Below are 14,755 nucleotides of genomic sequence, written 5' to 3'. Positions count from 1 at the left end.
AAAATGGATAGGGACAACATGCAAATTTTGCTCTAAATTCCTTAATAAATATATATGTTGTGTGTAAAAATACAATTTGTAATTTGAATTTCAATGTTTAATATTTTGATGGTTATACTGTTATATACAAATATTTAATTTATGTAATTGAATTTCAATTTTTAAGATTTGTGATAAACACATGTTTTGATGTTATCATTGGTATCTTTTTGGTATGAATATGATATGAATCAGTGTTTAATTTTGGCATGAAATTAATATAGAATTTTGCATAATACTGGTATGAAATTTATATAGATATTGACAAAAAACTTGTATGTAATTGGTATACTATTTATATCACAAAATTTTTGAAGATGTATATGTAATTCTTGTTGACCTCTCCCATGCGCGAGTACGTGAAATATACCATGTTATGTGTCAGAGCCTAAAGTGTTGTCGCCTGGTTCTAAAATAAAGGTAGGGAGACTACAACTTGAACGTTGGAAGGGGTTTGTTGATGTGAAATTCAAGAGGTCTAAAGTTATGTGCAACACATGTCGTCGGAAGGAACACAATAGGAAGACATGTTCAAATTACTCTGTTGAAAATTAGTCATAATTTATTTTTATTTTTATTTAGGTGTTTAATTTTGACAAACACATATTTTGATTTTCTCGATCGTTTAATTTAATGAATTCTGATTTCAGAACATTTATTGTGTGTACTACTTACTCCTTTGTGTTATTGTGTATGCAGTGTTTTTCAAATATAGAGTCAAAAATTAAAACTGAGTACGGTTGGTAACCATTTGGTATCCACATGGTATCCACTAGAAAAATTAAGTTCATCAGTGCATGCAATTGGTATCCAACTGATATCTCGCTGTAAATATTAAATCTAATCATATATGCAATTTGATATCTAATTAATTAGTATCCAGTTGAAAAATACAACATATAATTAAGATTTCAACCGAGTAAGCCAATCTAAAACTAGTTAATGTTGCATCAAATTGGTATCCATTTGGAACGCTTAAGTGTAACAATGTATGCAATTGGTATCTAAATAAAATTTGAAAATGATTAATTCTTACAACTTTGTTTATGCAGTGTTTTTCAAAAGTAAAGTTCCAATCTAAAACTGGTTATTGCTGATATCCAATTGGTATCCAACTTGAAAAATTAAGACTAACACTGTATGCAATTGGTATCCAACTCAAAAAAATAAGTCTAACAATGTATACTTTTATATTGAACATAAAACATACTTTTGATTTTCAAAAAACATGAAAGAAATCAATAAAATTTATTTAATACTGCACAGTAAAAATAATAAAATAATGCATAGTATATATTGTTGTCAAAAACTGAAGCAAAAAATATACAGCATCCTAAAATCAAACACATATAATTAAAGTCTAAGTTAATCATCTATCTGAGAACTGCTCCTTGATCTTAGTGTAGGATAATTGGTAATAAAGGAGCATGTTCTTTTGCTATACGTGGTCCACTAAATTTGCTACATTGCTAGTTACTTTGCTCTCACTAATTGCGTCATAGAGGTTCTTGCTTCTTCCATACTCCCAGAGGATTGTGGCGTACCTTTGACGATGGTATTTTGCATCAATGTCAATGTGACCCATATTAAAAGCTCCACTGCTAATATATTCAGCAAAAAGATATGTGTACCGACCGCAATCACTGAAATAACATTGAAAAAAAATTGAGAAAGAAAGTGAATTAATTATTATGAACAAATTACAATAAGTTAGGAATACATACTTTGACACTTGGAAGCTCTATTTCAATATTAGATACATCCTTTACAAATTTCGGGAGGTTTTCGTTTGAATGGAGAAAAAGAAAACAAGAAAGAACATGAAAGAGAAAAAGTAATCATGGGTTGAAATTGAAACGTGGGTATGTGAGAGTGGGGGTGGGGGATGGCATGTGATAAGTTAAAAAAATTTCTTAAAAGATGTAAATTGATAATTATCAACTGATTCTCTCTTATTAATTCTCTCACCTATTAATTATAAAATAATATTATATAATTAATTTATAAAATGTAATTAATTAATTTATTAAAATTGATAGGTTAATACTTGTAATTAAAACTTTAAAAATAGTAATAAGAAAAAAATAGATATAAAGGTTGTAATATTAATCTTTAAATAGATGTATGGCGTGATTTTTTCAAATTTTATTATTATCATATTTTTGTTGTCTTCTTGGATGGAAAATTTGAGTTTAATAATAGGTGATTGTTAGTTTTGATTCATGATGAGGGGTTGATGAAATCTTGATTCTTGAGAATTTGTTATTGTCATTGGGATAGTGGTAAATTAATTTTCTTTCAACATTTTGGTTTATACAACACTTGTTTCCTATTCAAATAAAGTGGGTCTAGAATTTGAACATGATTTCTACGGCAATTTCAAATTAATATTAATAATAAGTGACTTTACAATCAAATACTACTTTCATCCAACAATAATTATTCATTATTGACTTGACACACACTTTAAGAAATAATAAATAATAAAGATAGTATTATTATATTGCCCCTTGAATATATTAAATTTAATGCTTTGAAAAAAATAAATTAGCTATTAAATAATATCTAATAGCAGAGGTACAATGGACACAAATGGGGGTAAATAATTTATTGATTTTCCAAACTGAACAATTATTGTTAGACAACTATTCTTAGTATAATAAACAAGTAAAAATGAACGGAAAAAGTATTTAACACTCGCTCCATTTGAAAATAAATAAATTCTTCAAAAGAATTGTTGAAAATTTCGTCCTTAATAAAAATAGTGAAATTTCAATCTTGGCTGCTGATCATATAAGGGGATGGCATAAACAACTAGAGGCATTTGTTTCATAGATCCAACAAGTCCAACAACATTTCTCTCAAAGATGGAATTACTACAAAAGTTCTTCAATCAACTGCCAATAGGCAGCAGCTTCATAATCTGACCCCCTTTAATTTATAAAGGGCTAGTTGAGCACAACTTATAAGTATCCCCCCATCCCCAACCCCATCCCTATAGTTATATAGATATACAATATATAAGGTTATACTGGAAACATGCCTCCTTGCTAGCTAGAATGTTTAGACTGTCAATAGTCTAAATCTATGATTGAGCGGAGGATGTTCAAGATTTAATATATATAAGGGAATAGACGAATAGTTACTATCGTCTTAAGGCTTAGCAAATGCTTCAATGCATTCAGCGCTGATTTTGCCTGAATGGCGACAACCCAACTTCCCGAATGAGGCTAAGGGTGACAAAACTTTAAAGCTGCTGCTACTGCTGCTGCTACTGCTGCTGCTGCCGCCGCCGCCTTCAGCAAGACTGAAAGATGTTCTTGATTTTCTTGGCCTTGAGGGACTCAATACCTCTTCGTAAGTGTCTATTTTATTCTGGACCACGACTAAATGAGTGATATCACTCCGGCAAAAGGGGCATACAGGAACCTTCTCACCATTATTACCAGCTGGATTGGGTTTGTTGTGACAGCATAAGGCCAGAATACAATGAGCACACATCTGATGGCCGCATTTTCGAATCTCAATCGTGCAGGCCTGCTCAAAGCAGATGCAACATAGCTCAAAATCACTGCCCTGTTCAGAAACAAAGAAACACAGAGTTGTTAAAAGCAGATTTGTAGTAAAGGTCAACCATAAATGCAGTTACTTAAGCTCCATTATGTTCATCTATAATTAATCTAGATGAGTTCCTGATGCAAGATAAAAGGTAATCACCGATACAAATGTGTACACAAATTTATGACATTGATCTATCTGTTTTTTTCTTTTTGAAGATGGAAATGATTATATGGATCAACAAACAAGAAGCGTGCAAAAAAAAAAGTCTATTAACATTTATCCAACTACCAAAGAACATATATTCTATGACATTACCAAAAAGAAAAAGAAAATGACATTACGTTAATCTCCTCTGCAAATGCCTACCGATAAAACGGCAGTCTGGTGTACTAAGCATCCCGCATTAACGCAGGGTCTGGGGAAGGGTCATACTGCTAAGGGATGTGATGTAAGGCAGCCTACCCCTAAGCATCAGTGATTGATTCCATGGCTCAAACGCATGACCCATAGGTCACACGGACTTTACCATTGTTCTAAAACTCACCTTCTGAATGCCTACACATTCTAATAAGATATCTCCTAAGACACCAGCCTAGTATGTTCTCCAGAGGCAAGTTATATCATTATAGAGAGGATTTGTAGCTATTGATACTAATATCAATCAATCTGGATATGTTGTTGTTTGTATCACTCAACCTACAACTACATCACCCCCACTTCCCACTACATAATCACAAAACTTTTGGCAGCCTTTGTCTTACTTGTTTTCCCCTTCCAATATTACCCCTCCATAGCCTCCTTGGATGACTCCACATCAGCGCCCAACTCGTCAGTACCATCAGCAGGTTCATTTTCTGATTCTTGGTTCACAGTATCAGTAATGTTGTGAACCCAGAATCAGAAAATGAACCTGCTGACAGGGCTGACAAATTGGGTGCTTATGTGGAGTTCATGAAGGACAACATGATTGCATATAAGCAACAAATTTACAACCCTATATGTACAATCATTTATTTATTCTCCGACGAAAACTTTTTCATTGTACCTGGGCAACATGTTACTCATATCAACAATCTGCTGAACATATCAAAATATTTGACAAGCCCAGACAAACGATTGCAGCCGCCAATGCAGAGTAATTTCAATTGTTTATATTATAAAACTTTTTTCCTATAGGGCATGAGACTTATCACCTCAAAGTCATCACTCTCAAGGCCAGAATCACAATGCAAAGGTGATATTTGCGAGACAGCTGTCTTTTCCAATATCAACTTCTCTCTATCTTTGTTGGCCTCAATCAGAGCATTTTCTAGTAAAGCTTTTGCCTCGGCGTCAAGCTCAGTAATGAACTTCAAAGGTGATGGCCAGGTCAGAGGCTCCGGAGATGATGGATTTAAGAGAGCAGCACATGCTTCATGCTTGAACTTAAAAGCAACTATGTATGGAATTCGCCTGTACAGATCCCATTTACAACCGATCAGTTTCACATCAAAAGACGGATTACTTACAGAGAACTGAATAATACACAAGGAACTATGAGCTCACCCAGAAGAATCTCTATAAAGTCGATCTGCACCCCAAGCAAGTAACTCACGTACACAGTCCAAAGAACCTTCTCGGGCTGCTAAATGCAGTGGTGTACTTCCTGGACGGCTGCAAAATCTTTAATGTCAATTAACCTTCAACATACAGTACTGAAGTAAAAGCAACTCTGAGAGAGTTTTAATACCCATAGCCACCAGTAGAAGCACAGACAAGCGCCTCATTGCTTAGAAGAATTCGGACGCATGCTGGCCTACCATGACGTGCTGCTAAATGCAATGGGGTTGCACCACTTCCATCTCTTATGTTCACAAATCTCGCAAATCCCCTGCCCTCAAATTGACATATTACAATTCACTAATAAAATAGTGTAATGCACCTGATATTCAAATTGGGGACTTTGACAAGGAAGACGGGAAAAAAACCTGGTTTTAGCAGTAAATCTCACTAAGCTAGAGTTGTACACACGAAAAGCAAAGGAGAGCAGAGTCAAAGGAACTGGAAATTTACCAAGATTGAGCAACAGGAGCCGAATGAGCTGATGCAAGGATAGATTGTAGGCAGTCAGAGTGGCCATGGTAAGCAGCATAATGCAGACAAGTTCTTCCATGTAGTGAATCAAACATTAATATCTAAAACATACGACGAATTAACCAATTAATAACCCATCTCAATCAGTCAAAGAACTATCAACAAACGAAATTCACATACATTAGCACCTAGCTGAACTAGCCTCTCCACGCAGGACACATTTCCATGCATAGCAGCTAACATTAATGGAGTCTGAAACAATTCACAATGACACAGATCAAAACAGCAAAAAACACAAAAAAACAATTTCAATGATTATCTTTCCAATATGCTATAAAGTTGACATTTTTGCAATCAAATGAACATCACAAAATAAAACTTCTTGAGAACACATGAATCACAATTCACAACAACTACAAAATACCTGTTTGTGGCGATTTAAGATGTCTGGATTAACCCCACGATCCAAGAGCATACAAAGAACCTATCCAAAATCAAAACCAAGAAGCAAAATGGGAAATACCCAAAATCACTCATCAAAGATCAAAAACCATTAACCCCACACCTTTAAAAAAAATGGAAAAACAAGATTGTAAAGACTATATTTTTATCCTCACAAAAGGAGTGGCTCGGACGGTAAACACCCTCCACCTCCTACTCTAAGCTGACATCATTCATCAAAGATCAAGAACCATTAACACCCCACCTTTAAAAAAATGGGAAAACAAGATTATAAAGGCTACATTTTTTTTCCTAACAAGAGGTGTTGCTCAGACGATAAGCACACTCCACCTCCCACTCTAAGGTTACATCACTCATCAAAGATCAAGAACCATTAACAACCCACCTTTAAAATAAAAGCATAAAAAATAAACAAGATTGTAAAGACTACATTTTCATTTCCTGACTAAAGGGCTTGCTTGGATTGTAAGCACCCTCGACTTCCAATTCTAAGTTTGTAGATATAAATCACGAAGGAAGCAAAAAGACTACATTTTTTTTTCAAGAAAATGAAAAGCCAACCTCGATCTGGCCATTAACAGCAGCTACATGAAGTGCAGAGAGCTTCCCACGAACAGTTTTAAGTCGAAGCACATTTGGGTTTTCATCAACCATAGCTTCAACTTTTTCAATCTCACCATTTTGTACTGCAATGAACAATCCATCTTCATGGGGTTGTTGTTGTTGTCCACAGCTCAATTTCTGCCCCATCACCACCTCCCAAGCATTGAGATGAAGTACCCACCGGCGAGTGAATATCACGCGCCACCCACCACAGCGGAGGGGCACGGTAGGGGTGTGGTGGGGGGGGAGTGAATTGAATAATGGAAAGTGTTAAAAGAGAGGTAAAATGGTAATAAAAGAAGTGGAGAAGTAACCTCGGAGTTTGTTCCTGCCCGGTAATAGTATGGGCAACTGCCCGTTGCTATTTGGTAGATTATCAGGCAATTGTCAGAACTTTTGTTTTACTTTTTTTTTAACTTTCTGGACTTTACTTTTACTGGAGCTGAATACTATAGTTATCAAGAATATTCTGCTTCAATTATTGAAATAACCATGACAAAAATTCAGTAAAATTTCACATCGTGGGTCTAAAAATTATTGAAATAATATCAAAAAAAAAAATTACTAAAAAATAAAAAATTAGCAATGGAAAGAATTTTATAGTTAAATAATAAAAAAATCTATGCTAATACTTATTAGCCATTGACGGAGTCATTTTAGGTGAAGGATGATCGAATGCACATTCTTCGCTTTATATGGTGTACAAATATAGGCAGATTTATTATTTTGAATTTTTAGGTGTCACATTATCTTAAACAGTAATCTATATCAAAAATTTCAGTATAAAATAAGATAATATTTAATATTTATTAGCAAATATGCATATAAATTTTAGATTTATTTTGTTGGTTTAGTTAAGATTTTACTTGCAAGAAATGTAGAGTTTTAATCTACTTATTCACAATTTTTTTTATAATAAATTCGCAAACAATGTCTTGCATGATAAAAAAAAGTTTTAAGAAAATACACTCCATAGCGGAGCTCAAACTTGCATCCCTACTATGGTAAATTTGAGTTTTAACCACAGACACGACAAATTCATTATTTTTAAGAATGTCTGTTGACACCGAATTTTGACCTGACTTTTGTAAAATTAATACTTTTAATTTTTATTTTATTAAATAGTTCAAAAGTGCACTTTTACAATTTTAAATCAATTTTATCGATAATTATCCTTAGATGAGGATTTTAGCAGTTTATTTTTTTAAAATTTTAGTTATAGCTATTTTTTATCATAGTTCGTTAATTTGCATTTTTACATGTCATTTGTTATATTTGTTCATATTCATTTTTAGTATTTTTAGCACAATCTAGGAATACATTAAAATACATAAATATTAAATTTTTTTCACAATTATACTTACCCTACTAATCACACAAATTTTTCCCACAATTATACCTACTCCACTAATCACACAAATTTTTCACACAATTTTACTTACCCCACCAATCACACAAATTTTTCACACAATTTTACTTACCCCACCAATCACACAAATTTTTCACACAATTTTACCTACCCCACTAATCACACAAATTTTTTCATAATTTTACCTACCCCATTAATCACACAAACTTTTCCATAACTTTACCTACCCACTAATCACACATAATTTTCTACACATATAAATCATTTTCAAACTCTCTCTCTCTGTCCTCTTTTATTCTTCCTAAAAAGACACACTCATCAACAACTAGCACAAAAGTCCAACACATATACACTATAATTTTCTACACCTATATAATCATTTTCAAACTCTCTCTCTCTCTCATCTCTTATTCTTCCTAAAAAAACCACACACATCAACAACTATAACAAAAGTCCAACACTTATACACTATAATTTCTTACACCTATACAACTATTTTCAAACTCTTTCTCTCTCATCTCTAATTCTTCCTAAAAAAAAACTCATAATATTTATTCTTTTTCTCTACTCTCCCCCTTAGCCTTACTATAAATAACACCAATTTTAACTCTTATTCACTACTTTTATCCCTCTCCTTCACAATTCTCCTTTAAAACCAACCAACAACCACCAAACCACCAAAATCCTCTTCTTTTCCAGCCAAACATACTTCATTTTTTTTGAGGTTTGAGCTTTCACTCTCAAATCTAACTAGATATAAATGTTGTTTCACTTTGTTTTATGACTTGTTGTTCTTGTTGCTGTGTTTTGTTGCATTCCCAAATATATTTTGTTTTGTTTCAAATCTGGACGAAGGGGTTCAAACTTCAGACATTGTTTTCTGTATTTTCATGTTTTTCGGTCATTATTCATGATTCTTCGTTAAGTTTTTTTTATTTACTATTTTTGTTTGGGTCATTTTTTCGACATTTTTAGTTAATTTGGACGTCTTTAATGTTATACTTTTACCTCAATTTTATTTGTTTCCGTTTTAAACTGTTTGCAAGTCCCTGACCAATGAAAAAATCTCTCCATCGATTTTTTAGGCCTCCCCATTTTAAAAGATGGAAATTTAGTTTAAATTTATTGTTCGAACGGACTAATTTATGTTTTCATTTAGTTATAATTTTTGTTAGTGGACTGATTTTAAATTTTCTTCTTTTTCTAATGAATTGCCTAGTTATAGAGCATTAGTTTTGTTTTATGTAAAGTGATATATTTAGTTGGTAAAATTATTAATTAATTCATAATTTCACATATATGATATTTTTATTGACACGCATTTATTGTATCATTGTTTGTTCTTATTTTTTTATACTTATTGTTATTACTTTTCATATTGTTAGATTATTTCTTAAAGGGTTTTAAATTATTATTATTATTGTTGTCCTACCATTAATGATATATGTAAATTTTATTGCTACGACTAATTTTGGGTTGACCCACTTTGGTTATTGCTTTGTATTTAGGAAATTGTTTATCCTTTGAAATTTTTATTTAAATCAACCGTGAATATATATTATATTTTGTTAAGTTAACATTGGCCAATGAAAAAAATCTCACCGTCGGTTTTCAAGGCCTTTCCATTTTAAAAGACAAAAATTTTAGTTTAAGTTTATATTGCATATTATATATTATAAGCTGAAATTGGCCGATGAAGAAATTACCGTTGATTTTCAAGGCCTCCCATGTTAATAAGACGTGATTTATTTTTGTATTATTATTATTATTCATATTATTATTATTATTATTATTATTATTATTTATTCATTATTACATGTTTACTAAGTGTCTTTACAGGTGTTGTAGCATAAACTGACTGATATACAGTCCATGTATATCTTATATACAAGAAAACTGGTGGTTGTATACACTGATGTACAGTGTATATACAACTGCGATATACAGTGTATATACAACTGCGATATACAGTGTATATACAACTGCGATATACAGTGAAATTGTGCTTAAGGCCCAAAACGCAGATGACCCAACAGCTTAGTCCAAGCGTACAGAAACTAAGTGTCGGGCCATATTTTCATGTGTTATTTATTGTTATTGATTCGGGTTGTAATAATTTATTTACTTATGTTATTTATGCTTGCTTAGATATTAATTTTAATTTATTTTAACTTAATTAATTTCTCCTAAAGATAAACCAATTCATGTTAATTTATTTTTTAAATGATTTTCTACCTTTACTTAGTCATTTGATTAAAAAAATTCTTTTTTTATATACACATATATATTATTTTCAAATGTTTAAGTTTGATCATTTTTCTAAAAAAAAATAATAATTTTAAAAGTCTTCGTTTCCTTTTAAATTAATATTTTCAAAAAATTAGTCAAATAATTTTTTAAATCGTCGGATAACCGCGCGTTAGCGGCCACTTTGAATGCTTAACACCTTCTCCAAGTGGAAATAAGAACTTTGTACCTTTCTCTCTGAATTTTTAAGACTTAAATTTGTTAGAGTCTTTTAAATTAAGTTTTCTTAATTTCTTTAAAAAATTAAGTGGCGACTCTTGTTTTTCTAAAATTGATTTTTTCTCTATAAAGTTGAAATACATTTTAAACCGTCTTTTTCCGACATAACAATGTCATATTTAATATACATATATATTCCTTACAAATATATACACAATTTTCAACCGAGACAATGGGGTGGTGTGGCACCTCCTCGGATGAACATAGATCCGCCCCTGTGTACAAAGGTTAAATGTTAGCATTTGAATGTATAATTAATTTTACACACCTTTAATAAACCTGAGAAGAAATTGTGTTCACCCTTTATCAAATTTCTAGCTTTGTCATTGATTTAGCTATGAATTAGCAATGAATTATTTTTTAAAAAAAATTAATTAGCTTAGACCTTGCTAACAATAAATTAATTAAAAATTATCGATAAATTTTATAGCTAGATTCATACTTTTTTTAAGTGAAAGAAGAAGAAGAAAGAAAGAAGATCAATCTTTTTGGTTCCATATAATATCAGAGTGGTTGTATACTTGTATCATATGGAAAGAAGAAAAACCTAATTGCATTAATAAAGATTTAATAGACAAAAATTGTTAATTGTATTGTAATAAGGGGAGTATAATATTGAAAAATAAACTTTTATCTTCTTTTCACTGAGTTATTGTTGTTGTTGTAAACTTTTATCTTCTTTATGAATAAAATAATAGTATCGTATTATGATTTTGACTAAACATGATATGATGCCTCTTCAGCTTATTGAAAACATAATTTTAGATAAAATGATCTGGAGATCGTGAACCAATATATCAGGTTAGTAGACGGTTGAGCATTGTCTCAATTTTCCGAGGATTGAATTTGTGGTAGTTTGGCGTCCGCACCTAGTTCTTCTTCCTTTATTCCAACAGTATTAGCAGTAGTTCATAGTTCCTTGTCTTGCGATTTACATGTTGCTACTGATTATGTTTTGATTTGTGTCGTTACTTTATTATTGGTGTTATTTTTTCTTTTTATGATAATGATGTAGACATCGAAATCTTGTAGGACTCTACAAGGCGAGTTTTATTTTAGTTAAAATTTCTTGTAGGCTACTCTACCCTAAATTCTGATTCATGCTTATATAAAGGGTATTATATTCTCTTGAAAAAGCATCTCAAAAATTTCACACATTAATGGAATATTCATAAAGAGATCAAAATATGTCAAATTCTTCTTGATAATCATATACTTCAAGGAGATTCACAAATCTTTTCATGGAGATCAATTCAAATCATTCTGGCTGGTGCGAGAAATATGCCACTAAAGGCCCTCGAATCACGATAGAGATCAAACTCAAATCATCCCAATTCGAGAAATACGTCACTAATGACCCTCGAATCACAAGAAAATTCAGAGAGAAGAATAAAGGGAGAAATAGATTTGTACTCACATTGTTTATCAATACAATTATGTTTTTTTATTTTTTATTTGTGATTACAATTTATTTTCTACCACATTAAAATTTATTGTAAACAAATTGGCACACCCGGTGGGACCAAATCTGTCTTTCATCTCTTCTCTCACGAATCGAATATGCAAATCTAAAGCCACAAAATCACAAAGATGGAAGAATGAGTACTTCAAGGCTCGTCGTTAGGCTTCGTCAAGTCTACACTCCGACAAGCCATGAATTAAGGGCCATTTGTGGATATCGAATTTTTGTAGGACACTACAAGATAAGTTTTATTTCAGTTAGGATTTCTTGGAGGATACTTTATCCTAAACTCTGATTCATGCTTATATAAAGAGTGTTATATTCCCTTGAAAATGTATCTCGAAAATTTTAAAAATTCATGAAACATTCATAAAGAGATCAAAATATGTCAAACTCTTCTTGATAATCATATACTTTAAGAAGATCCACAAATTCTTTAATGGAGATCAAGTTCAAATCATCATGGTTAGTTCGAGAAATACGCCACTAAAAGTTCTCGAATTACGATGAAAATCAAATTCAAATCATTTTAATTTGAGAAATACGCCATTAACTATCCTCAAATTACGGAGAAAATTCAGAGAGAAGAATTAAGGGAGAAATATATTTGTATCTACATTGTTTATTAATAAAATTATGTTCTTTTTTCATATTTTATTTGTGATTACAATTTATTTTTTATTATATTAAAATTTATTGTAAACAAATGCTGTTAATTATTTCTATAATACTTGTTATATCTTTTTTCTTCGATATGTTGTTTGATATGCGTTATCAAGGCGAATTTTTTGAAAATAGACTTTCTATACCTTCATGCGGCATGAGAATTTCCATACAATTTAGAGCTCGTTTGGATTGACTTTAAGTTGGTCAAAACCAACTTAAAACCCCTTTTTAGCTTTTGGATGTGTTTGCCTAATGCTGACTTTAAGCCATAAAGTTCTTAAAGTCAGTCAAAAATGAAAAGGTAGGATTCCTAACTTTTTTTTCCAAAGTGCTTAAAGTCATTTTCTTTGACCATGAAAATTACTTTTATATCCCTTATATTTTAACTAAATTCCCAAACTACCCTTTTTTATTCTTTAAACCCTAAAATTCATATCATAAGCACTTTTATCCAAACACTCAACTGCTTATTTATAAAAATAACTTTCAGCACTTCAAAGTTCTAAAAATACTTCATACATAAAAGTTACTTTTTTAAGCCCATCCAAACGGGCTCTTACTTTCTTCAGATCCTATCATGTGTTTATTTTATTTTAATTAAACTTATTTCTATAGTGATTTTGCTGCAATTAAAAAAATAGTTTATGGTAGTAGGCACATGGAGGTGTAAGGGGTAGGAATTAATTCAGATCTCAATAATTTAAACCTAGTTAATTCGGTCAACCAAAATGTCCAATTAATTACTCCCTCTGATTTTTTACTTCACTTTTTTTAAAAATGAGTCTAAAGTATTTTTTCTAAGAAAATAATCAGGCATTAATTATGTTTTCTAATTTTATTCGTACTAATCTATAGAGTCATTACTCATTTAAGAAAAAGATAAGAATAATCTCAATCAATTTGGTGTTCAATATTTGTACTGGAGCCTGATTAATTTGAATTTTTGCAGGATAGAACCCCATTCAAGGATAGCGCTCCCTATCAAGGTTTATTTCATATCTATGACTCGAATCTGACACCTCCGGCTAAGGGAGGAGCAATCGCCTCCACTGCACCCCTTGTTTTGATGATGTGGTGATAGTACTCCATTTGTTCTATATTAGACGGACATCTTGCTATAAATATCTATTTTTTATTATTTGATCACTTATTAAATCAGGATAAAATTAATTAATTTTTTTTTATTTTACCCTACAATTAATATGACCTTTGAAAGTTTAAATAAATTTTGAAGACCTAAAATTTCTTTTTCAAGAGGTTAGTTAATATGAACAAAGTGCAAAATAATAAAGTTAATCAATCTATTAATGATTTTTTAATCACCATATAAAATAGAAGTGTCCATCTTAAATGAAACAGAGGAAATATTGTTATTGGAAAAATATATTTTAGTTCTCAAAAAGAAAAATTATATAATTATTCTTTTGAATATTTTTTATGTCATTAATTAGCTTATTTGAATGAATAGTTAACGAAAAGATATCAAAAGCTCTCAAACGTCTTTTTTCCAAAATAAAAGTCCCTTATAACCTCTTTACATAAATGTCAAAAATACATATAGAATATCTCTTTTTTGAGTTTCATACCTAAACTATTGAAAGAGTGAATTTATTATTTAAATTATCATTTATTAGTTTGAGAAACACATCTCTCTCGTTTATTCCACTCTCATCATGGTATGTGTACTACACTCTTGTAAAAAAAATTGTGACATCACAATCCACATGGACAAAAATAAAAAAATAAATATTACTTAAAGTATTAAAGTATTAAAATTAGTTAAATTAAATATTAAAGTATTACTTACCCCTCCCCCCCGCCAAAAAATATATAAAATAAAATATAAAATATTTTTTTTCTCTCACTCCACTACTTTCTCTCATCATACCCCATCTAAATTTTTAGTTTTATTCTTATTTTTTTAAAGTTTTTTAATAAAAGTTTTTTTTAAAAAAATCGTATTTCATCTCCTCTCCCCCTCCCCCCTCCCCCGG

General features: G+C 31.1%; 1 protein-coding gene across 1 annotated transcript; it reads right to left on the bottom strand.

Annotated features, from left to right (window-relative positions):
* Positions 1-2,841: 2,841 nt before the first annotated feature.
* Positions 2,842-7,022, bottom strand: LOC129882235 (putative E3 ubiquitin-protein ligase XBAT31). The gene is made up of 8 exons (XM_055956439.1): positions 6,697-7,022; positions 6,098-6,157; positions 5,854-5,925; positions 5,653-5,774; positions 5,330-5,470; positions 5,146-5,253; positions 4,794-5,052; positions 2,842-3,615 (listed from the first exon to the last, which is right to left on the bottom strand). The coding sequence occupies exons 1-8, from the start codon at positions 6,883-6,885 to the stop codon at positions 3,193-3,195; spliced, it is 1,374 nt and encodes a 457-aa protein (XP_055812414.1). The 5' UTR covers positions 6,886-7,022; the 3' UTR covers positions 2,842-3,192.
* Between the last annotated feature and the right edge of the window lie 7,733 nt (positions 7,023-14,755).

This window comes from Solanum dulcamara, chromosome 3 (genome assembly GCF_947179165.1).
Source record: "Solanum dulcamara chromosome 3, daSolDulc1.2, whole genome shotgun sequence".
Classification (NCBI taxonomy): domain Eukaryota; kingdom Viridiplantae; phylum Streptophyta; class Magnoliopsida; order Solanales; family Solanaceae; genus Solanum; species Solanum dulcamara.
This window is presented reverse-complemented; position numbering and strand designations above follow the sequence as displayed.